General features: G+C 47.6%; 1 protein-coding gene across 10 annotated transcripts in view; it reads left to right on the top strand.

The window, feature by feature from the left end:
- DZIP1L (DAZ interacting zinc finger protein 1 like) overlaps positions 1 to 14,232 on the top strand; it is a 60,221-nt gene extending 45,989 nt beyond the window's left edge. For 8 of the 10 annotated variants that reach the window (XM_043874297.1, XM_043874292.1, XM_043874293.1 and 5 more), the window contains 7 exons: positions 1,103 to 1,156; positions 4,540 to 4,673; positions 6,597 to 6,789; positions 9,736 to 9,952; positions 10,354 to 10,541; positions 11,604 to 11,743; positions 13,307 to 14,232. In XM_043874297.1, coding sequence (XP_043730232.1) covers positions 1,103 to 1,156; positions 4,540 to 4,673; positions 6,597 to 6,789; positions 9,736 to 9,952; positions 10,354 to 10,541; positions 11,604 to 11,743; positions 13,307 to 13,468 — 1,088 coding nt within the window. In that variant the 3' untranslated portion in view covers positions 13,469 to 14,232. Of the gene's footprint in view, positions 1 to 1,102; positions 1,157 to 4,539; positions 4,674 to 6,596; positions 6,790 to 9,735; positions 9,953 to 10,353; positions 10,542 to 11,603; positions 11,744 to 13,306 lie in introns of those variants that run through there. The other 2 variants (XM_043874291.1, XR_006335280.1) reach the window with 2 other exon arrangements.
- Positions 14,233 to 23,561: the final 9,329 nt, after the last annotated feature.

Below are 23,561 nucleotides of genomic sequence, written 5' to 3'. Positions count from 1 at the left end.
GTTTCTTGCCTGGCCTGCTCTTCTCTGTAGGATGAGGGAGACGTGAGGTGGGATGAGGGATGGGGTGGGGTGAGGGCATCCTGGGCGGGAGGTGATGGATGGAGTGGCAGGGCTTGTGAATTCACCACAACTGTGAATCAGTTCCATCCCACAGCAAGTTGACCCCAAGTCTCTGTGAATCTGCCTATCTAGAGAGTCTGCCCTCCTCGTCTTGTGTGCGTGCTTCTTAGTGTGTGTGTCTGACAGGTGCAGGCGCTGATGTCTAAAGGGCGGCGGTAACCTGTAGGGGGCCAGCCTGCTTGGAGGACCTTGCTGCCCCTTGTGAAACCTTCCGACTCCACCCCACCCCCGCTGCCCTATGTCTGTAGCTTCCCTTCTGCCTTTTCTGGCAAACCCACACATCTTCCCCATCCTCTGCCTTGAGGTTAGATGTTTCTTTTGCAGTCTTGCAACCAGTTTGGAGAGGCGCCGTTCTATGGCTGTGATCTGAGTGCTGGGGCTGGGGCATGTGCATGTATGTGTGGTCAGTTGCTCAGTCACGTCTGACTCTTTGCGATTCCACCAGGCTTCTCTATTCATGGAATTCTTTAGGCAAGAATACTGGAGTGGGTAGGCCATTTCCTACTCTAGGAGATCTTCCCAACCCAGGGATCGAACATGCATCTCTTGCGTCTCCTACATTGGCAAGCCAGTTCTTTTACCACTGAGCCACCTGGGAAGCCCAGGGCTGAGGTGGGCCTTTAATGAGAGCTGTGTGTCATAGACTTCAGATCCATTGTCTCAGCACTTTGTCCCCACACTTTAGTGAGGGGTGGGGGGTTTGACTGTCCTCACTTGCTAGAAGAGGCACCTGAGGCTTAGAGAAGTTCAAGGACTTGTGTCATGGGCAGCTAGTGAGGGGCGGAGCTGGAATGTGGATTCTGATCTTTCTGCCTCCAAGGTCATGGTTGTGACCACTGCTTCATCCTGCCTCTGTCTGCTAGAGGACCGACTCGAGTCCTTGCTCTTTGTGGCCTGCACTCACGTGCTGTCCTGTGGTCTTCTCTGAGGTGGGGGTGGGGCCCAAGGCCCTGGCGACACTAACTACTCCTGCTCTTCTCAGGGATCCCTGAGGGCCCGAAGACTGTGGACACAGATGCGGACTCTTCCGAGGAAGGTGAGGCTCCAGTTTCTTCCCTGGCGGCTGCCCTCTTCATTGTTGAGTTTGTCTCTACTTAACTGGATCTGGCTGCCTGAATCTGGGTGCAGGGAACTGGGGATATGAAGTAAAATATTTCTTAAGCACAGGGTGCTTGTCAGGCACATTACATGAAGGTATACATGTGCAACCTCCTGGTTTTCCCTGGCTCAGAGAGGATCAGTGAGTTGCCCAGAGTCACAGGGCAGCAGGGGTGGAGTCAGGATTTGGCGTGATGGCGCCTGCTGCGTAGCCTGTCCCCGGTGCCTGCCCCACCGCCTCTCGCCTGGAGCACTGGATGCGGCCTCACTGTGTTGGCTTAGGTGACCTTTGCAGTTTTCTTCTGTGTGGTGAGCATGCAGCAGGCAGATCACACCAGCCAAACTGATGTGCAGGAATCCTCCTCAGTGCCCTCTGCAGAGCCCTGGGAGCCTGCCACTTTTATTCACTCTATTCAGTGACTGACTCTGATTTGCAGAGCTCTCAACCGAATGTTTCCAGGGGATGCAAAGGAGAAGTGAAAAAAATAGACTCTCCTGGGTGAGTCGGGGAGGAGGAACTCCCAGGAAAGATCAGAGAGAGCTCACAGCTGACCTGCTGACCAGGCCCGCCCGCCCAGCCTGGCTGTGATGTGACAGTTCCAGAGTGACCCAACAGATGCACCGAGGAAAGGGTTTTATTTGTGTCACCAGAGAGTTCATCATGGGGTATTTTTTTTTTAATGTAATGTTTTTCTTTACTTTTGAGGCAGTCATCTATGCTTTTGGCAGAAAAAGCAAAAGGGTGCACAGTAGGTCTCCCTTCTGCCAGGCCATCCAGTCTCTGCCCAGAGATTCCATTGTTAATGGTTTGTCACATTTCTTTCCAGAGACACTTGGTGCAAACACAAGCATGTACATGTATGCATTCTTTTCCTTTTTCCTAAATGGGAGCACAGTATACATATTGTTCTATGGTTGTTTCTTAACAACTTATTTGGGGGGTCATTTCTTATCCCTTTATATAGAGCTGCTCCATTATTTTTTCAGGACTTCACAGTACTCCATCATATGGATGAACCAAAATTTAATCAGTCCTCTGCTACCATCCCGCCCCAGTGCACTTAACCTTGGAATATAGTAGTAAAAATAAGTTACAGGTAACCCTGAGTAACACAAGGTCCACGGTGAGGATGAACTAAATCCTCCAGCAGGGGCACAGAGTTCTATGAGGTGGACACTGAGTGAGGGAGACTCCTCCCCACCTCCTCCACACCCCATCGCGTTGCAGGGAGGACCCATCCTTGGTCAGACTCTGCTGTTCCTCTTTACTTGGCTTTTCCACTTCTAGTGTCAAACCAGCAGGAGCAGCATCCCCTGGTAACTTGGCTAGAAATGCAGATTTTCAAATTCTCAGTCCCAGGCCGCACAGACTGAATCAGAACTTCTGGGGCAGGGCCTAGCCATTTCTGTCTGCACCTGCCCGCCTGGGCACTCTGGTGCTTGCTCAAGTTTGAGGACCTCTGTGGGTCCCACAGCTCTCTGCAGTGGTCGCACACTAAGAATCTCCCGGGCTGCTTGCAACTCTCTGGAGGAGCACACCAGCCGCCTGCTGCCTAGATCACCACACGCAGGGCAGGGCTTCTGGCATCAGTCGCACACAAAGCTCCAACGGTGATTTCAATATACAGCCAAGTTGGGGATCATGCCTTGTGCAGACTCAGCAGATAATCAACCCTGGGGGTGAAGGAGGACTTGTTAAAACACAGATTGCTGGGCTCCACCTCCTGAAGTCTCGATTCAGTCAGGTTGACGTGGTTGAGTAGGAAATGGCAACTTCCCTGGAGAATTTCATGGACAGAAGAGCCTGGTGGGCTACAGTCCGTGGGTCACAAAGAGTCAGACACGACTGAGCAACTAACACACACACAGGTTGGAGTGGGGATCTGAGAATCTGTGTTTTTAATAAGTGACAGGCGGCTCCCATGCCGTGGCTCACACTTTGAGAACCGCTGCTCTAGACCAATTGGTCTTCAGGCATGGCTGTTGTTAGAAGAACTGGGAAGTTTCACAAATAGATCTTAAGGCCCGGGGCTGACCCTCTAAGATTCTGACGCACTTAGCTTGGGATGGAGCCCAGGTGTTTCAAATATGCAACCAAAGGATAAAATTACTACTTGACTTTGAGCTCCTTGAGGGTTTTCTTCTGTGTCCCCAGTGCTGGCCTGTTCACACTCATATTACTTGTCATTAGGCTGGTCCACCTCTAACCACAGTGGCCCCTGGCATTAGACCTGAAGAGCACTCCTGGGGGGTCTTCCCTGACTCACCCTGGACAGCCCCTTTATAGCAGTAATCACATTTTATTTTAATTGTCTATTTTGTTACCCTCTGGGTCATTAGGTCTTCCCCAGTGGCTAAGTGGTAAAGAATCAGCCTGCAATGCAGGAGTTGCAGGAGACGCAGGTTCGATCCCTGGGTCAGGAAGATCCCCTGAAGGAAGACATGGCAACCCACTCCAATATTCTTGTCTGGAGAATCCCATGGACAGAGGAGCCTGGTGGGCTACAGTCCATGGGGTCGCAAAGAGTTGGTCATGACTAAAGCAACTTAGCACGCATGCACACTGGGTCAGTATTTCTTAAGGAGTGGTCTGTGGCTCACCTCCATCAGAATCATCTGAACAAGTTAAAATGCAGGGCCCTTCCCCAGATCCGTGGAATCAGACTCTGGAAGGTGGGGCCAGAGAATCTGTACTTTAAACCCATGCAATTCTATTGTATTTAGTTGGAGGGAGAACACATAATTTAGACAGTAGATTCGAGGGGAGCAGGCAGCTGTCTGTCCTATGTATATGTGTATACATATATCATGTGAATCAAATCATTATGTATATGTGTATACATATATCATGTGAATCAAATCATTATGTATATGTGTATACATATATCAAGTGAATCAAATCATTATGTATATGTGTATACATATATCATGAATGTGAATCAAATTATTATGCTGTACATCTTAAATGTATACAATGCTGTATATCAATTATACTCAATAAATTTGGGCGAGGAGAGAGGGGAGGAAGAATGGAGCCCAGGGAACAAGCTGCTGTCGGGAATCAAAACCCTGAAAGCTCTGAGTCAGCCTGGGACAGGACTGAGCCAGATCTTGAAGGTCCAGGGGGTGAGGGTCCCAAAGATGGGTTGAGGGTCTGCTGCTGTGATTCTCAGAGGAACAGCCTGGGGGTGGACACTCAGGTGGGGTCTGTGGCCCTGGGTCATAGGCTGGAGACCATGATTCCTGGCTGGGTGCCCTGGGGCTCTGGGAGCGGAGGTTCTGGGCACCCCGGCTGACCTTTGTGGTTGTCTTGTGCTGCAGAGCTGGAGGACTCCTACAGTGGACAGCAGAAGGTGCTGGAAGCCCTGAGGCGAAACCCCACCTTGCTGAAGCAGTTCAGGCCAGTCCTGGAGGACACCCTGGAGGAGAAGCTGGAAAGCATGGGGATAAAGAGAGTGAGTTCCGGTACCACCGTGGCAGGGCCGCACCTACCGTTTGGACACAGGGCGTTCTTAAACCAACAAAGGGTCAATTGTTCTTTGTCCTGTAATCTTATTCATCTCATTCGTTCCAGTGGGGCACCCTTGGTGTCCGGGAACATAAACCACACAGCTGGCCCTGTGGTCTCTCCTGTTTCCTCCAGTGGCTTCCTGAGGTGTCAGCCCATGTCCTGGCCCCCTGTGCTCTCCACTCATTGGCTACTTTCTCTGTGTCTCCTGTTCTTTTTCTTTGTTGTCGTTCACATATTCAGCAAATATTTATTGAGCACCTTTATGCTAACTAACTGTTGTACTAGGTTCTGAGAAAGCTGGAGAAGGAAATGGCAACCCACTCCAGTATTCTTGCCTGGAGAATTCCATGGACAGAGGAGCCTGGCGGGCTACAGTTTATGGGGTCACAAAGTCAGACACAACTGAAGTGACTTAGCACACACGCATGCTGAGAATACAGTGATGAATTAGAAAGGAAACTTTTTTTCATGGAGTTTATAGATGGTAGGGAACTCAGATACTACTAAACAATGGTTGTCCAGAAATTTAATAATTTAACATTGTGAAATGCTCTGCAAGTGAAGTATTGGATACTATAAGAATGAATAGTAAGGGGATGTGCCTTAGTTTGAAGGTCCAGGTCTGATGGTGGACATTAAGTGAACAAGGGATTCCCTGGTGGCTCAGACGGTAAAGAATCCACCTGCAATGCAGGAGACCTGGGTTTGATCACTGGGTTAGGGAGATCCCCTGAAGAAGGGAATGGCAACTCACTCCAGTATTCTTGCCTGGAGAATTCCATGGACAGAGGAGCCGCCTGGCGGGCTGCAGTCCATGGGGTTGCCAAAAAGCTCAACCAAGTGACTAATACTTTCACTTTTCACATTGATATTATTTTGACAAATTACAATTAGATAGTCTTGGTGGAACTATTAAACAAGATGTCCCATCTTCTCCTGGACAAAGGGACCATACGTGCTCCAAAGTACTATGTCTCCATTTTCTGACAAGGGGAATTTAATTGGCTCAGTCTGGCCTTTGGAGGGGTGAAGTGTCTATTATCAGTGGCACCCGTGGCCATGCCCACTCAGAGGTGGCTGTGGGTGGAGCAGGCTCTGACAGCCTTATCTGGTACAAATTAATATTTGAACACCACTGTTTTCTCATGCTCCTGTTCAACCAGAGTATGCATATTATAATTAAAGGCATCAATGAAATCCATTTTTAAAAACACCCACCTTATTACTAAGGCAGCTGGCATATCACATCACTGAGGATACTGTGTGTATAGAGTAAAGTAAGAAAAAAACCCAAACACCTAGGTTTACTTTAGCAAAGATGCTCCCTAACCATTGACTTTTTTCAACTACTGCTCAATCTAACTTTGGCCTTATGTTCAGACTTGATTAAAACATTTCTTCTAATCTTAAATTATTCCTCAAGGGTGGATGTCAAAAGCCCAAGAAGCTTCCAATAAATGTTGGAAGGGTGCCTGGCTTCGATTTTTTGCAGCTGATGTTTTCAGCCATCGTCAGCCACGGAGGACAATGTTTCCGGCCAAATGATAATGCAAGTACAGAAAGGAGCAATCCCGGCTCTCCCACAAGGATAGTGGAGAGGCATGTCCCATCTCATCCTGTATGCTTGATGTTGATAGAACTGTGCGTAGCCCCTCTGCACCATCCTTCTACTCGTGCTTTGCTGGGGCTCCCAAGCCCTAGCCCACCTCGCTTTCAGCAACCTGCTCGTCCTGCCCAGATGCTCAGCTCATCCTCTCCCAGAGGCACCAGCACAGATCCCAGCGACTCCCAGGCCAGCAGCAGATGTGAGAGGCCGAGGGAAGGAGCAGGGGAGCCCATCTCCAAAGGGAACCTCTGTGTCTTCCAGGATGCCAAGGGAATCCCCGCTCAGACCCTCAGACACCTGGAGTCCATCCTGCGAACCCAGCGGGAGCAGAAGGCCAGGAGGTTTTCCGAGTTTCTGAGCCTGAGGGAGAAGCTCATTAAGGAAGCCACCAGCAGAGTGAAGGACAGACAGAGGGTCGGGGCCCCGGTGTCCCAGCCAGAGGGTGAGGTGCCAGGTGAGCTGGCAAGAGGGCCTGCTTAGGACGGGGAGCTGGGAGGGCCCAGGCTTGTTTGCATTTGCGGAGGAGGGATATAATCTCTGTCCTCATCGGGGTGTTGCTCATTGCTCAGAAAGACCAGACAATAGGGCTCTTGCAGGTGGCTGAGTCCAAAAGACCTCTGTTGGAAAAACAGGGTCTAGGGGTGGGGTGGTCACCTGGGTCCCTCAGGGAAGCAGAGAACCAGGACCACTGTCCCTGCTCAGACACAAGGCCTCCTCAGCAGCGCAGTTCTGCACTGTTTTGCTTGCTTGGACCACAGGCTGAACTTGGCTCCGACAGAGTGTTGTCAGCGCAGGGGCTGCAGGTGAAAGCAAGGGTCAGTCAAATGGAGTATTCTGCGCTAGAGCAGTCGGGGGGCGCGAGAGGCTGGGCCAGTGCAGTAGGCGGACACATCCTCAGAGCTCAGACTCCTTCCCTGGGACAGCCAGCTGCTTTGTCCCTGGGGTTGTGACAAGGAAAGGCCTGTGTGTGGTTCCTGTGGAAGACTGAAGTATGTGGGTGAGGGCCCTCTGGTCTCCGTCCTGAAGGAACTTAGGGAGCAAGGGAATTGTGTCTTTGCAATAGGAGCCCCCATCTTCTAGAGGGGTCCCAGATCCTCATGCAGGATGACGCCCTAGCTCCTTGCAGTCATGGCTGTATGTGGTCAGAGGAGGGTCACTTTTGTTATCTCCTCATGTCCAGGCAGACCCAACCTGAGCTCTTTGTGCAAAGGAAGTTTCCAGAGTGTGGTCCACACATCTCTGGGAGGTATGCGAGATGATTTTAGCTATCTATATTTTAGTTATTTGGTACATGAATCAATAATTTTAAGATTTAATCTTTATTTTTCTTCATGTACATTGGAAAAATATTACTAACATAGCAACCCTGAAAGCTCATGGAAATGATTACTTGAGTAAGTATAAAGTGGGAATTTTATGTTTAAAAGTGGTATCATTTTCTATAAAAATGTTACATAGAAAACAGGACAGTTAGTATGAGAATACAGTAAAAATTGTATCAATGGTCTGGGTAACTCTGTTCTATTTGGTTTAAACACCTGACCTTAAAATCTCTAAGGAAAGGATAGTTTTCAGTCTCGCACAAAAATCTCAATCAAAGGAGATTTGTCACAAAGCCCTCTGCCTCAAATGTTCCTTCATTCCTAATTTGTTTAACTTAGTGCGGTATTTACTGAGGTTGGGCTTCCCTGGTAGCTCAGCTGGTAAAGAATCCGTCTGCAATGCAGGAGACCCAGGTTTGATTCCTGAGTCGGGAAGTTCCCCTAGAGAAATGTTAGGCTACCCACTCCAGTATTCTTGCCTGGAGAATTCCATGGACAGGGGAGCCTGGTGGGCTGCAGTCCAAGGGGTCACAAAGAGTCAGACATGACTGAGAGACTTTGACTTTTCACTTTACTGAAGTTGATCTGGGCCAGGGCCTGCCCCTCAGCTGGAAACCAGCCAGAACTAGGTGATGTGATGGGGCCCAGCACAGGCCAGGGCAGCTCAGAGGAGAGGGGACAGGCCCCAGGGGTGGGGATGGGGGTGGATGGAAGCCCCTCTGAGTCCTGGTTTCCAACAGAAGAGAAAGGCTTCTTGCTCTTGTGGTGCCACCCTCTCCCCCAGCACTTGTGCCTGTGGTCCCAGAGCCTGGGGTAGGAGCATCCCTGCCCCCCACTGTCTGTCTCCCCTTCCCTGGCCTTGGGTCCTGCCTTCTCAGGGCCGGTTACTGACCTGTGGAATGAGCTCTGTTCTCTCGGCCTTTCTTAGACCACTTTCTGGCTCTGCACCCACGCGCTCTCTTTCTAGTCCCCAGGAGTGTTATACAGATCGCACCTCCCGTCTCTGCTCAGACCGTGCCTCTTTTGTCTGGGGGCAAAGCTGGGGGATGTAGCCCAGGCAGTGGCAGAAGCCCGAGATTTGGGGTGACTGACCCCCTAGGTTTGCATCTGCCATGGACTCCCATGGAATCGTGGGTCTTGAGCAAGTTCCTGAAGCTCTGGAAGCCTGTCGGGCTAAATGGATGTTGGATGTAAAGTGCTTAGCTTGGTCTGTGCACTGTAACTGTAGCTATTATTATTTTCCCTCAGCAAGTTTACTTTAGCAAGTTACCTTTAGTTTGCTCTTTCCTAGAAGGCTCACTTCTGTGTAAATGCATCCTCCGAGAGTAGTGCATTTCAAACACCTTTAACTTTGAAATACAGTAAGAAATGCATTTTATGCTGTGGCTCAGTCCATACTTTCGAGTTTCATGAAACAGTACTTACTTTGCCTCCCTGTGATGTACTTTCTCTGCTCTTTGTATAAAAAAATCGACGGTCCTGCAGAACACCCTCCCCCGCCCCCCTCCTCGCCCCACCCGCCCCCACGCTCTGTGCTCCCGGTAATTCGGAAGAGGGAGGGGCTGTGTCTGATTTCCTGCCTTAACTCCAGCCACAGACCCCTTCTGGGAGGAGGTGTGTGGATCTTGACGGCCCAGGTGGTCCTACAGTGCCCTCTGGTGGCCTCAGGGCCTTCCTGCAAGGCTGCCTGAGCTCCAGCAGCAGCCGCTGGGGTTGGGTAGACAGGGTAGGCGGCCTTGGCAAGGCCAGCTTCTAGGATTGTGTCGGGGGTGAGCTGCAGACATGCTGGGCTCCTCCTTAGACCTGCTGCCTCTTATAGGTCTCCTGGAATGATGACGTGACCCTGGAACACCAGTCGCTCTCCTGGTCTTTGATGAAACCAGGGGTCCCAGCCCCAGGCCTGGCTGGCAGTGGGATACTTGGGGTGGGGGAAATAATTAAATCTGCCGTGGTTATAGCAGTACACTGCACAGACTGACTTGTCCTTTTCCAGTGTGTTGGAGCCTCTTTCTGCCTCCTCTCAGGCTTAAGGGTCCAGATGGATATGCCCTGAAATGCATTCTTATCTGTGTTTCTAGTCAAAAGCCAGCAGAGCCCGCTGGTCACCAAAGAGGCCCAGCCGAAGGCCAGGACCGTGCCTGTGGCACAGCCGTCCAAGCCGGCAGAGCCCCCCGTGACAAGTCTTCAGAGCCGCAGCAGCCATAGCCTGGGCCTGGCCCCGGGACCCACCCCTACCCCTCGCTCCAGAGCGTCTGGACCCCCTGGCCCCCCTTCCTCCCCAGGGCCTGGGCTGAGGTGAGCTGGGCTCCGCATTCTCCCCGAGTCCGTGGTGTGGCTCCCACCCTCTCCTGGGCCCCCCACCAGCTTCCGCAGACAGGTGAGGGGCAGAGAGAAGTGAGCAGGGGGGCCTCAGGTGGGGTCCAACCCATGAAGAGACTGGAGTCCCTTGCTCCTGGCCAGGGCAAACCTCTTACTGACTCATCCCCAAGCCCCAGTTGCCACCCTGGAGGGGCTGGGTCTTCATCTTCTAACAGAGGGTGGCTGCCCCTCTGCAGATGACTCCTGGCTGGTGTCTGGGCCCAGGAGTGCCAGGGGCAGAACTGGCTCTGGGCCAACCAGCTTGCAAGTGGTGAAGTGTGGCTGTGACCATCTTCCTTCCGGCTCACGCACTCCTCATTTCCTCTCCTTCTTGACAGTACGCCCCCGTTCAGTTCTGAAGAGGACTCGGAGGGAGATGCTGGGCCTCGTGCGTCCCTCCAGCCCCTGAGAGTTCCTTCGAGGGTGGGGCCCCGGCCGCAGGATGACTGGGACTGGTCTGACACCGAGACCTCGGAGGGGAGTGCCCAGTCCCCTGGCAAGGGCTCAGGCGGGCTGGCCTCCTCAGGTGAGGAAGGTTTTCTTACAGAACTATTAACGAGGCTTGTAGGTGCTGGCTTCAGTTGCATTTTCTAGCCAAAGTTTAAAGAATATAGAGCTTAGGTTTTGTCTTTCCAAAGGCAGTAAGTGGACGAGCTGGGGAGTAAGCCAGTTCTGTGCCATCTGCCAAGTCTACAGTGTCATGAATTCTGCGGAACTTCATCTTGTCCATGGCATGGTCCCAGCCTGCCAGCCCATCGAACCCACGAGAACCAGATATCTGGAGAAGAACTGACGACCTGCCAGGTGGATGATAGGGCGTAAACATCTAGGAACTGCGAGTGTGGAGTCCTTGAACACACTTTGGACTCTGTCACTTGCTCCCTGTGTGCTGGTGTGGAGGGTTTTGGTTCCTTTGTTGTAAAGGGAGGTATCTGGGTAAGATGAGTGATGAGGGGCAAGGAACATAGTATGAACATAGTAGACCCTTAACTAACTGGTTTTTAATCAATCAGTGAGCCAAGGGTCATCATCTCTCTGGACCTTTGCTCAGGCCCCCAGACATTTGAATCCTGGAAGGCCATGGCTGGCTTCCTGCTTCCTGGCCAGTCCTGAGGTCTGAACATCCACCTTGCTTTCTCACACTGATAATGTAGTCACTGCTTAGCCCCCTTCCTGTGTGGAGTTCATAGAAAGTGGATCTGGCTCCACAGTCCTCCTGTGCGAATTTGTATTGATGATATTTCTTCATTTCTCTGTGAAGATGTTGGAGGAAAAACTGCATATTAATCTTGCAGTTCATGTACCAACTGAGCTGCAGTTCCTCCTGCTAAGAGGAAAGGGCAGCTTGCTAAGCTTCTGTGCCCAGCCATGCCCTTCAGGACATAGTACATTTCTGGATGTTCCAAGCCTCTTTTCCCCACACACGCTGGCCTGGGCCCCTCTCTCCTTGCCTGTCTTCTACTGCTTTTGTCCTTCCTTGTTCCCTTCGGACTCTTCTCCACTCTCCCTTTATCCACACTGGAGCTGAGACGTGACCCGTGGGGATGATGCATTCATACTCTGCTCTTCTCCCCTGGTTGCCTTCCAGGAACGCTGGTGCAGTCGATGGTCAGAAACCTTGAGAAGCAGCTGGAGGCTCCAGCCAAGAAGCCTGCTGGAGGGGTCAGTCTGTTCTCAGTGCCCAGTGCCGGGCCACAGAGAGCTGCTGTGCCAGGAGGAAAGCCCCAGGTAGGCTGTAGGACCCAGAGGCTCCCCTGCAGTCTCTTACAGAGCCAGCTCCGAGTTTGGGACCCTGGGCTGGGCCTGAGGGCGCACCCATGTGCGACACGACAGTTGACCTCACGCCCCTCGTCTCCTCTGCCCCTGCAGGAGTGGCGGGATGCCCACTCTCCAGTGCTTGTTGTTTGTGTCCCGTGTTAACATCGAAAAGCCTTGTGGTTTATTGCATGAACAACTGCTCGGTGGGTTGTGTCTCCCAGCCACGCACGCCCCCACTTCTGGCTCTGATGGGGCCTGGACCTGGCTCTGTGCTTGGCTTCCAGCAGTAGCTGCTCTATTTGGGCTCCAGCTCATCCCACAGCCAAGCTCTCCCCTTTCTTCACTCCCTGAGGACCCCAGCACAGGACTGTGTGCAGAGAAGACTGCTCCATAATACACAGTGGAGGTATTAGGCACCTTTGTTCCAAATGTCCAAGGCCATTCCTCATCACTAAGAATGTCTTAATGGCCTTGCCTCTCTCCGGCTCCAGCTGCCATCAGATTTATCGCTCAGATGCTCAGCCTCCCAGACCATTCCCGTTAGGATGTCCTTGCCACCTCCCTTCTCCCCCTAACGGAACCACTTCTGTATTCCTGTTGTGTTTTCTTAGGCAGAAACATTTCAAGCTCTTGTAACTTTACACTCCTTTCTCAATCAGAAAGATGCATCCTAGGATGACCTATGTTATTGCTGTAAAATTCAGAAATAATGGGCAATCGCTTTTCGGTTTTTCCTAGCTTACACCTCCCCTGGCAACCCTAGCACCCACCTTGTGCTATGTAATATGTTCAGTTTATTATGTCGCTCATGTGTGTTTGTGAGTAATGAGTCTAAATGATTCAAAATGTGTTCAAAAAGAATTCATCCTCAGCTGTAAGAGAGCACTGACCGCCCTATGCAGGTTGAAGCACTGTCCAGAGCCTGCTTGCCACCTGGAGGTTTCTGATTGGCTGTCCTTACATTCCGAGGCAAATGGTCTGGGCACTGAGAGCTCTGGTGGGGGTGGGGGTGACCGTGGTTCTGGTTCGGGGACAGCCTGAGAGTTTGGCCCACTCTGGGCTCCCCTGTTGGCCCTAGCTCAGACCTTTTCCAGGCTGAAGGATTCCTGCATTTGGAGCTCCCCTCACGCACCTTTGGTCAGAGTGTTTCCCAGCCCTGGACCAGCGGGCTGTGGCAGGTGGGGGTGTGCATTAGTCCCTGGTGTGTCAGCTCAGGAGTTTGGAGAAGACAAGATGTTAAGTCCCTGGACTTCGTCACTGTGGGCAATTAAAAAATCTGGACAAAGTTTAAATTTCGACAAGAGCAACCTGATCTTCTACAGGCCTTGGGGCTGGCCTCAGTATGGCCAGTGGAATTTCAGGGGTGTTTGCAATGGCTGTGACCCCAGGTCTCTGAAGCAGGTTCTCCAAGACATGGAAATAAGAAGATGGAAGAAGTAGCGCCCCCTCCTGCTTTCTTCCAAATCTGCATTTTCTTCCCACGTCCATCCTCCCTGGTCAGATGCATTTTCTTCTCCCCTGTTCTCCCTGCAGCTTTCTGAGGATGAGAGTGACTTGGAGATCTCTTCCTTGGAAGATCTCCCGCAGGACCTAAACCAGAAAGAGAAACCGAAGCCCTTGTCTCGCTCAAAGCTCCCGGAGAAGTTTGGCGCCAGCTCTTGGAGCCCCAGTCAACCCAGGGTCCCTGGCTGGTGAGCCCGCTTCTGATTCTGGCAGCCAGAGGACCAGCCTTGTCGCCCAGCTGGGGTGGGGCTGGCTCAGAACCCCCCAGCGATAGGGCTGCTGGGCATCTTGTCTCCCCCAGGAGCCAAGAGGTCTTCTCCTTGGACAGAAGCAGAGTAGAAGACAGATATTATTTCTCCCGTCCCCCATGAGAGCCCTGGTAGGGTCCCTTGGGTCCCGGGGCTGAGAAAGGGTTGTAACAGAACCTTGAAAGAGCATCCTTTTTTTACCTCCATATTCACTCCAGACTGAAAGGAGACACTTGGTCTCTACTCTGCAGTGTCTTGTAAACCTTGGCAACACCGTAGAGCTGGGTCTTTTATGGGGTCCTCTGGGGGACTTACACCTGAGTCAGTCATTCAGTAATTGACCCAAAGTCGTTTACTGAGAGTGTCTGGCCTCTTGCTGCTGAGCTGGGGTGTAGGCAGAGAGGGGGATGGAAATGAAAAGTACGGGGTCATAATAGAGATTGGGACTTTAGTGGGGAGCACAGACAGAGTCTCTCAGTGCAGCTGGGTGTGAATGTGGAGAGCTTCCCAGAGCTGATGTCCTCAGGACCTGCTCATGGGTGGGAGGGAACGAGGGCCCCCTGGCTGGGGCGGCATATCTCCAGGGGACCACAAATTCAGTTTTGATAATATTTCTAAAATTAGGTTATATACATATCTATGGTATTTTTTTAATGTGAAGAGCATTAATTTATGTAAACCCTTAAATACAGCATGTTTATCACTCTCTGGTATTTCTTCCATGTTTTTGGAGCTTCAGCAGGGACTGGGTGGGGGCCAGAGCCATCTGTACCCCAGCTGTCAGTTTAGGACTTTGGGGTGACGTTGCCAAGATGGTGGTAGCGGTGTGATGGGTTTGTTGGGGAGTCACTCCTGTGAAAAGTGAAGGCAGAAGAAGCTGGATCAGGGCAAGTGCTCAAGTGCAGTGTGGGTCTGGCCCCCATGAGAGGAGGCGAGCAGGCAGCAGGAGTGGGCAAGGGGAGGCCAGACGCTGTGCAGCTGACACCCCCACCAAGCTGGTGGGAGCTCCAGAGCAGGCCCAGCCCACCAGGGAGTCCCCACTGGGCAGGGTGGCCAGAGCCCACCCTGCTTGGCCGTGGGCTGCGGTGCCCAGGAGAGTGAGAACTAGTAGAGTAGCCATGGTTTTCCATAAAGGGAAGTCCAGCCGTGCACCTCCAGGCCTCATGAGTAGAGGGAACAGACCCTTCAACCCTTATTAACTCAGCTCATTGCCAATTTGGCTTCATCTCTCTTTCCCCACTACCTCGGGTCTCTCCCCAGCTCTCCATCCAGGCTTCTTTTCACCTCTGGGTGGTAAGCCCTGAGGTTCTAGCAGGAAGAACTAGGGGAAGTGAGGAGGAAAGGCATTGCCGAGGATAAAGGGGTCTGGGGGTGGGGAGGCTTGGGGGTATCACGGTACCAAGCTGTTCAGTGAGGCTAGGGCACAGTTTATGAAGGGCCTTATGTGGGACCTGGGGTCAGCCCACCTTAGCTTCTAGGGCGTAAATTCCCTTTGTGGATCTTATACCTTTGAACAGCTGAGAATATGTATGGATTACCCCAGTGGCTTGGTGAGGAGGGGAAGGGGCAGTGAGTGGGGAGTGGTAGTGAGGTTCATCCCTCTCTCAGAAGTCTTTCAACAAAGTCATGCTTTCCTATTCACAGGCTTTGGGCGAGGGAGGTTAAAAAAAGAAAAAAAGATGCTTGTGGGTCCCTTGCCACCTCCTGGTTTCCTGTAGCTCTGGGTGCGCTACCGATGCCGCTCCCCACATCACAGTGCACCCTGGGACCTCTGCTGCTTGTCCTCAGGTTGTTTCTGCTCTGGGAGGCTGCACGGGCTACATGCAGGTCCAGCCTGGAAGTGGCAGAGAGCTGACTCTACCAGGGCAGCCTGCACTTGAGGTGGAGTGGGAGTTGGTGAATAATTGCTCCAGCTTCCTGCCCTTTGGTTTGACAATTCAGAGGTTTATTCCACAGTTTTTCAAAGTCCCTAGGGTAGGTGAATCCCAGTTGTCTTGAACGTTACAACTTGTTAATGCATCCTTTATTGGCCTTTCTCCTTCTGGTTTCACTTTTCTCACTCACATTTGCTTCTTGGGAGTACCTCTGAAATAAATTCACTTGTACCCAAATCTTTGCCTCAGGCTATGCTTTCAGGGTGACCCAAGTGAAACAGATGTGAAAGCCCATGTGTTTTCACACACGTTGGTGATAATCACCCATGAAGAATGACTCTATTCCTGAATGTTCATAATTAAATCCTATGTTTCTGAATCTGTTTTTCTACTTTGGAGACTAATGTATTAGTTTTTCATTTGCCAAGCTCTGAAGAATTGATGCTTTTGAACTGTGGTGCTGGAGAAGACTCCTGAGAGTCCCTTGGACTGCAAGGAGATCAAACCAGTCAATCCTAAAGGAAATCAACCCTGAATATTCATTGGAAGGTCTGATGTTGAAACTGAAGCTCCAGTGCTTTGGTCATCCGATGCAAAGAGTTGACTGATTGGAAAAGACCCTGATGCTGGGAAAATTGAGGGCAGGAGGAGAAGGGGGCTATAGAAGATGAGATGGTTGGATGGCATTACCCACTCAATGAATATGAGTTTGAGCAGCCTCAGGGAGATAGTGAAGGATAGGGAAGCCTGGTGTGGTTCTGTCCATAGGGTCACAAAGAGTTGGACATGACTTAGCAACTGAGCAATTGCTGTTTATCCCTTCCCACTTTAAAATACATTGAAAAATTTGAGGGCAAGATTTATAAGAACTTTGGAGCATGTGTATTAATTAGGGTTCTCGGGCTTCCTTTGTGGCTCAGCTGGTAAAGAATCTGCCTGCAATGCGGCAGACCTAGGTTCGATCCCTGGGTTGGGAAGATCCCCTGGAGAAGGGAAAGGCTACCCACTCCAGTATTCTGGCCTGGAGAATTCCATGGATGACTGAGCAACTTTCACTTTTCCAGAGAAACAGAAGCAGTAGGATATAGATATAGATACAGATGTAGAGTTAAATACATAGAAGAGGAAATTTATTATAGGAATTGGCTCATACAGGAGGGAGGCCAGGAAGTCCCCTGATCTGCTGTATGCAGGGTTGGGAACCAGGAGAGAACCCAACCCCTGGTGTTGGTCCTGGAGTGCGAAGGGCCGAGAACCAGGAGCTGGAATGCCCAAGGGCAGGAGAAGGTGGACATCCCACTCAAGAAAAGAGAGCTGAGTCATCCTTCCTTCTTTTTCCTTCCTTTCCGTTCGATTTGGGCCCTTGGTGGATGGAATGATGCCCAGCCAGGCTGGTGAGAGTGGATTTTCTTTATTCTGTCTACTGATTCAAATGCTAATCTCTTTCAGAGGCACCCTGAGAGACATGCCCAGAAATAAAGTTTTCCCAGCTATCTGAGCATTCCTTTGCCCAGTCAAGTCGACACATAAAATTAACCACCACAATATATTAAATTTATTATGTAATGTATTAAATTATTTTAAAATTATCCAAACAGTAAGATGATGTAGAAAAATTAGAAAACACAGATGAGCCAAAAGAAAAATAAATCTGAATAGTCCCCAACTCCAGAGTCAACTACTAGATATACATGCATTGATTAAAAAAATACATATGGCTCCTTCCTACAGTTCAACTATATTTATTCTTCTCTAACTTGATTTTCCTTCTTGAAAATAGATAATAAATTTCCTTACATCAGTACATATGTATCAACTTAATTATATTTAATGACCACATAGTATCACATGGTAAAGATTACAGAAATTTATTTAACCAGGCTTTTCTACTTTGGGCCTTTGATAAATCATGAAATGATAAACAAATGTGTATATACATCTTTGTGTGCTTAATTAAGATTTCCTTAGGATAAGTACTTAGAAGTGAGGTTGCTGAACCAACATGGTAATGAAAGCCAGCACTGTATGCCAGGCACTGGTCCAAGCTTCTTATGAATATTCACTGAACTTCACAGCAACTCTTTGAGGTCGTGACGCTCTTACAGTCATTTTGGAACCAAGGGGCTGAGACACAGAGCAGTTAAGAAACCTGCCTTGAATCCTGTCTCCAGTAAGTGGTATGACTGGGATCCAATGGGGCTGGCAGGCCCTGGAGCCCTGGCTTCTCACCATGTATTTTGGGGAATTTTTGTTACATAAACACGCTCCAGAAAACCTGAGGCACTTGAGTCTAATGTTTGAGATGCTCCTTTTAGCATTTCCTTGCCACCAGGGGGTATCATTCATCTTTACATGCTTGGACAACGTGATTTGTAAAAAATGAAACCTCATCTTTGAAAAAATTTACACTTTTTAGTTTTCTCCTAAGGCAGGATATTTTTTTTTTTCATTTTCTTATTGATTATTTCTATTTCTTCTTTCATAAATTGCCTGATTGTATTCTTGGTGCTCTTTGGGTCAGTTGATTCAATTTTCCTTGTTGCTTTTTTCTTTATCTGTTTATTATGGAAAATTTCCAGCATATATAAAAATACAGAGACTGTATAATGGCCTTGATGTTCTCATCACTCAGCTTTAATAATTATCAGTATGTGGTGACTCTTATTTCCTGCAAACCTCTTAGCAACCTCCCCCAAATAGTCATATTATTATATCTACAAATACTTCATATGTATCTTCCATATGTACTTTCTTTTCAAAATAACCACTATACCACCACCACTAAAACAAAAATCAGTAATATCTTCTAAACATTGTCTAATATCTACTGTGCTCATGTGTCCTCTCTTTTCCTATATATTTAAGTCTCTTTTAATCCATAGATTCCTTCTCTATTTTCCCCTTCCTTTCTTCCTTCCCTCCCACATTTTCTTCCTCACAATCTTTATTATTATTTTGTTTTTGTTGCTAAAGAAATTTGGTTATTTGCCTAGAAGAATTCCCCCATCTGGATTTTGCTGACTGCATTGCTATGATGGTGTTTAATGCATTCCTCTTTCCTCTGAACTATCTGTAAATTTCTAGTTAGATCTAGAAATTGATCAGGTCTCCCTGGTAGCTCAGTCGGTAAAGAATCTGCAGGCAGTTCAGGAGACCTGGGTTGATCCCTGCATCAGGAAGACCCCCTGGAGAAGGAAATGGCAAACCATTCCAGTATTCTTGCTTGGAGAATTCCATGGACAGAGGAGCCTGGTAGGCTGCAGTCCATGGGGTTGCAAAGAGTCGGGCATGACTGAATGACTAACAAGGACTGAATACATGATCAGTTTCAACCTTTATGATTTTTTGATTCTTTTTTGACAAGAACTTCTTATGTAGCACTATGCATCTCTGGTAGGAGGCACATAATGCCCGGTTCTCTCTTTTTATGGTGTTGGTGATAGCATTGATGATATATTGAAGATCATTGCCTAAATCTATTGATTAGGGATTTCCAAAATTCCTTTGGCATTTACTAGCTGGAAAATGTCTACAAGGGGGATTTCCCCAAATAGAACTGCCTGGTTGCCTTAAGATATAGTTTATATAGGTTAGGCACCTAAGAGATTGATTCTTTCCTCTTTCAAAATAATGAGATGGTTTCCTAGCCTTCTCCATGGGTACCATACAAACTCCTACATTGAAATATATTTGATTTGTTGAAATTGATTGTAGTTGTTATCCTTATTGTTGCTGAACTTGTCCCGTCTTTGGCCAGTGGGTGACTCTTCAAGTTGGTTCCTGGGTCCTTTTGAATAACCTTAGTAATCTGATAGCTTCCTTGCTATCTGTTATGAGAGATGATCCAGGCTCATTGCATACATTTCCTGCCTCAGATTTGAAATTAGTAATTTCTTTGGGGGAATCCTGATTACTTTTAGAGGAAAATGGCATTTACAGATACAATCTGGGTGCAGGATATGCTGATTACTATTAGTCTTGTCATTACTTCTAAGCCCTTTCAGTGGACAGAGACAGGAAATAAGCAAGAAAAGATAAGTTCATACTGATATTTCCCATTCAAATTTATGACTATAGGATTTTTACTTTATTTCATTGATCTAATATCTATTTGTATCTTTTTTCTTCCACTCTAAACAGTCTTGGCTCCCAACAGCACAATCTCAGTCTCAGAATAGCAACACCAACTTTATTGTCCACAATGTAATAATTGGAAACAGTTTAACATTTATTGCTGTTACATTTTGGAGTTTTGGGGTCCTTAGGGTATATCCCACTGGGGATGTACAGTTAAATTACTATGTTTTAAAATCACATCCAATAGTTCTCTCTGTGGTTATGCTACTGAATGGCTACATAATTTGGTTTGCTTCTTAATTGTACTTTTGATTTTTAGAGATTGTATCTTAATTAATTTGCTTTATATAGCTTATATATATATATATTGCTAATATATAAAAATATTAAAATTACATATATTATTATATTAAAAGTCTATACATATTGAAAATATTAATATATTGTCATATTGCTACTATTTGTCTTTTTGTTTATAGGTTCATTCTCATAGAGAGATTTTTAAAATTCTTTTATATCTAACTGATGTTTTCCTTTATATCCAACTGATGTATGCCTTTGGTGTCAGAATTAGAAAGGCTTTTTTCATTCCAGTATTCATACAGTTTCAAATATATTTTTCTTTTACTTCTATTACAAAATTTAAAATTTGACTGTTAATATATCTGAACTTGGTGTGTGGAGGATTGATGGCTACACGCTGTGAGTTAGGGATGTTACCTATTTTTTTTCCAAAAAATTAGCCAGAGGTTTCACCAACATTATTTGACAATTTATTCTTTCTTCACTTTTAAAAATATCCCCTTTATCAAATGTAAATTATTGTATGTGCTTATGTCTGTTTTTGGACTTTTTATTTATTCCATTAATCTGACAGTTTTGGCACTAGAATTGTACTGTTCTTAATAAAATTTATCATCTTGCAGGACACAAAATTATTTTTACCTCTCAGAATTTTACTACTGGCTAATTTTCAAAGTTGAAATTATATCAGATTCTTGTAAATGAACAAATAAACATGGGTGGCTCAACATGCAGCTTCATGAATCCTAATTACAACTCATTTGAAATCTTAGCAAAGCTCGATCTTGAACCTTAATTGGGTATCTTTTGAATATTTCTAAATAGAGTATTCTGTTTCTCACAATTCTTCCTGGATCTCACATTTCTTCCTAGATTTCCATCAGTCTGATTCTTTGTAGAGGGGAACATAGTCCCTGTTAGTGTGGGGTGGCAATGTGCTGTAGGCTCAATCAACAAAATGTTATTCAAGGTTAACAGCTTTTATTTTGCCGATTACAGAAAGTATGCAACAGTTAACACACTAGCACCATTATTTTATAGAAGATTTTTAATACCAGATGAATGAGATGGGATTAATCTTGGAATAGAAAACTGAACTTCCTAAGAATAGGCCCCTTACAATGACATGCATCCCTCACTTTCACTCATTCATTTTGAGATGTGGTGAACAAAGACTTGGTTGTGGACCAGCTCTGGTCCCCAGCCTGGCACTCGGGAAGCACAGTTTGTATCTGTGGACCATCCATTCCCTGATTGCATGATTCAACACGAAAACGAAAATGTAATAAGTTATATCTTCTGACGTAACTTCAATAATGAGCTTAACTTATGCATATAGGGGGCTTCCCTGGTTACTCAGATGGTGAAGAATCTGTCTGCAATGTGGGAGATCTGGGTTCAATCCCTGGGTCAGGAACATATCCTGGAGAAGGGTATGGCTACCCACTCCAGTATTCTTGCCTGGGAAATCCCATGGACAGAGGAGCTTAGTGGGCTACAGTCCATAGGGTCACAAAGAGTTGGACATGACTGAGCGACTAACATGCATGTAGGGATAACAATGACTGGAAGTTTGTAATAGGTTGACGGCTACAACCTGAAGAAGACTTTTTTTATCATCTAAAAATCTGAACCTACAATTTAGGAAATAGAAGATGTTTTGATATCATGGCTGGAATCTGATAGTGATGGGAACCTGAGATACACATTAAGACCATTTTCAGTTTTGGAAACTCTAAAGTGAAATGATGTGTTATAAGTTGATTTATACACTGTTATCAATTCTCAGTTTATAGGGAATTGAAGTAAAGCAGACTCTCAAGTCAACAAAACTTCAGGTGTGATCCTGCATGTTTCTGTCTACCTGATGTGTGTCCCCTGCCAGCTTGTGAGGGGAGCTACTGAGATCCTTCAAATCCTCTCTTGGAGGAAAGGATGTGGAAAGAATCATTCTGACCCATACAGCCTACTCTGTCTGTTCTTGTGCTGTTACAAACATTTACACACCCGACTCCCTGCTGGACATAATGGTGCAGGTTCAGCATTAGAATAATAGAAGATAGAGCTGCCAGACACTAACAGGAGGATGTGTCGCTGATCCTTGTACCACCTGTTTCTGCAGAGATTAGACACTCGCCATCTGATAAGCTGACAGGGCCGATTCCAAGTCAGTTATTGTGCCAGGAGTATCTTCATATGCATGTCATGAGGACATAACTAATGACAAGACAAGAGAGAAGAACCATCCTAAGCAAGGAAAGAAACATATTCCCAAAGGACAGAGAGGACTCAGAATAAAGGTCAGAGGGGAGTCAATGGGAGGACCTGGACCAGGATGAGGTAATAAACTGAACTGTTGCAGCCACTGTAATAACTGATCAGCGTCAGGCCTTTGTAGGAATGAAGATGTGCTCCATACTTAACAGAGCCCATCGGTGGCATGGATCAAATGGATGGTCTAAAGGAGTAGAGACCTGCCCTCTGCTCAGTAAGTCTATGATTCCTCCTCTTCTTCTCTTTTTTTTTTTAACATTAGCAGCAATCTAAACTAACCTGAGGGAGAGCTTTATTTATTTATTTTTTAAATTAATTTTTTCTTTTTAAATTTGGCCCTGCCATGTGACATGTAGGGTCTTAGTTCCCCAACCAAGGATTGAACCCATGCCCCATGCAGTGAATGTGCAGTCTTAACCAATGGAAAACCAGGGGAGTCCTGATTCCATGATTTTGATTGTAATCAGAGATCTTATAGAGGAGATCCATGAGAATTTGGGACCGATAGCTAATCATGAAGGATTCATTGAGCCCCAAGATTCAATTTTCTTTTCTTTGCCATGGTTCAGCACAATAGTCATATAGAGAAAGTGCTTTGAGTTCCTGACCAGAAGTGGTATGTAGGCTTAGCAGCTGCTACTGCTTGTTTTATTTTCTGCAAGATCAGCCCACGGGTGCCTACCGTGGCACTGTGGGCCACAGATTGGATGGCTCATGAGGACTGCTCAAGGGCATGTGGACCCCTCTGCAAGAGAAAACCAGGGCTCTTCCATCCCGCACCACCACTTGGATCAGGTGGGCAGGACTTGGCAGATTGTCTTATTCAGCCAGGCAACTGCCTTATCAATTAAAAAGCAAAATAAAAAACCTTTGAAGATAAGTGTAGAGCAGGGACTTGTCGTGCCTTCCTGCTTACCCTTGTGTTGCCAAAGCCCAGCAGAGAGCCCTGCATGGAAAAGGCAATCAATAGATACTGATGGGTTTTCACAACCTGTGTTCTCAAGGAGACTCACGCTCAGGAGGTTTCCCCAACTTGGAAGTATCCAACACCAGGGGACAACCCTGCACAGAAAAGTCCTTATGACCTCACTGCTTCCTCAGTTGGCTTCCTGTTTCTCTCATTTTGTTTACAGATACATCTAGTTGATTTGCCTATACCTGCCACATCCAGGCCTCATTCCATCAATCTGTTAGATTAACCCAGTCATAACTGAATCTCAGTCTTGGCTGACATGCCTTTGAGCTGCCGATGAATTGTCCCCTACTTTTCAGGTTTTCCAGCACATATGCACACCACCATCACCACCATCTCCATCATCATCACCACCTCCTCTGCCTCTGCCTCCTCACCACCACCACCATCACCTCCACAACATCACCACTGTACAATAATTCTGGGGACTGTCACTCATTTGTAAACATAGCTTCTACCATAGACTGAGTGGAAAGAGCCTGAAGCAGGGAACTAGGCAACCCTGGTTCAAATCCTGAAAACCACAGACCTGTTTT

The sequence above is a fragment of the Cervus elaphus genome, chromosome 19 (genome assembly GCF_910594005.1).
Source record: "Cervus elaphus chromosome 19, mCerEla1.1, whole genome shotgun sequence".
NCBI lineage: Eukaryota > Metazoa > Chordata > Mammalia > Artiodactyla > Cervidae > Cervus > Cervus elaphus.
The sequence above is the reverse complement of the archived record's forward strand: the minus strand, read 5'-3'. Positions and strand labels throughout refer to the sequence as shown.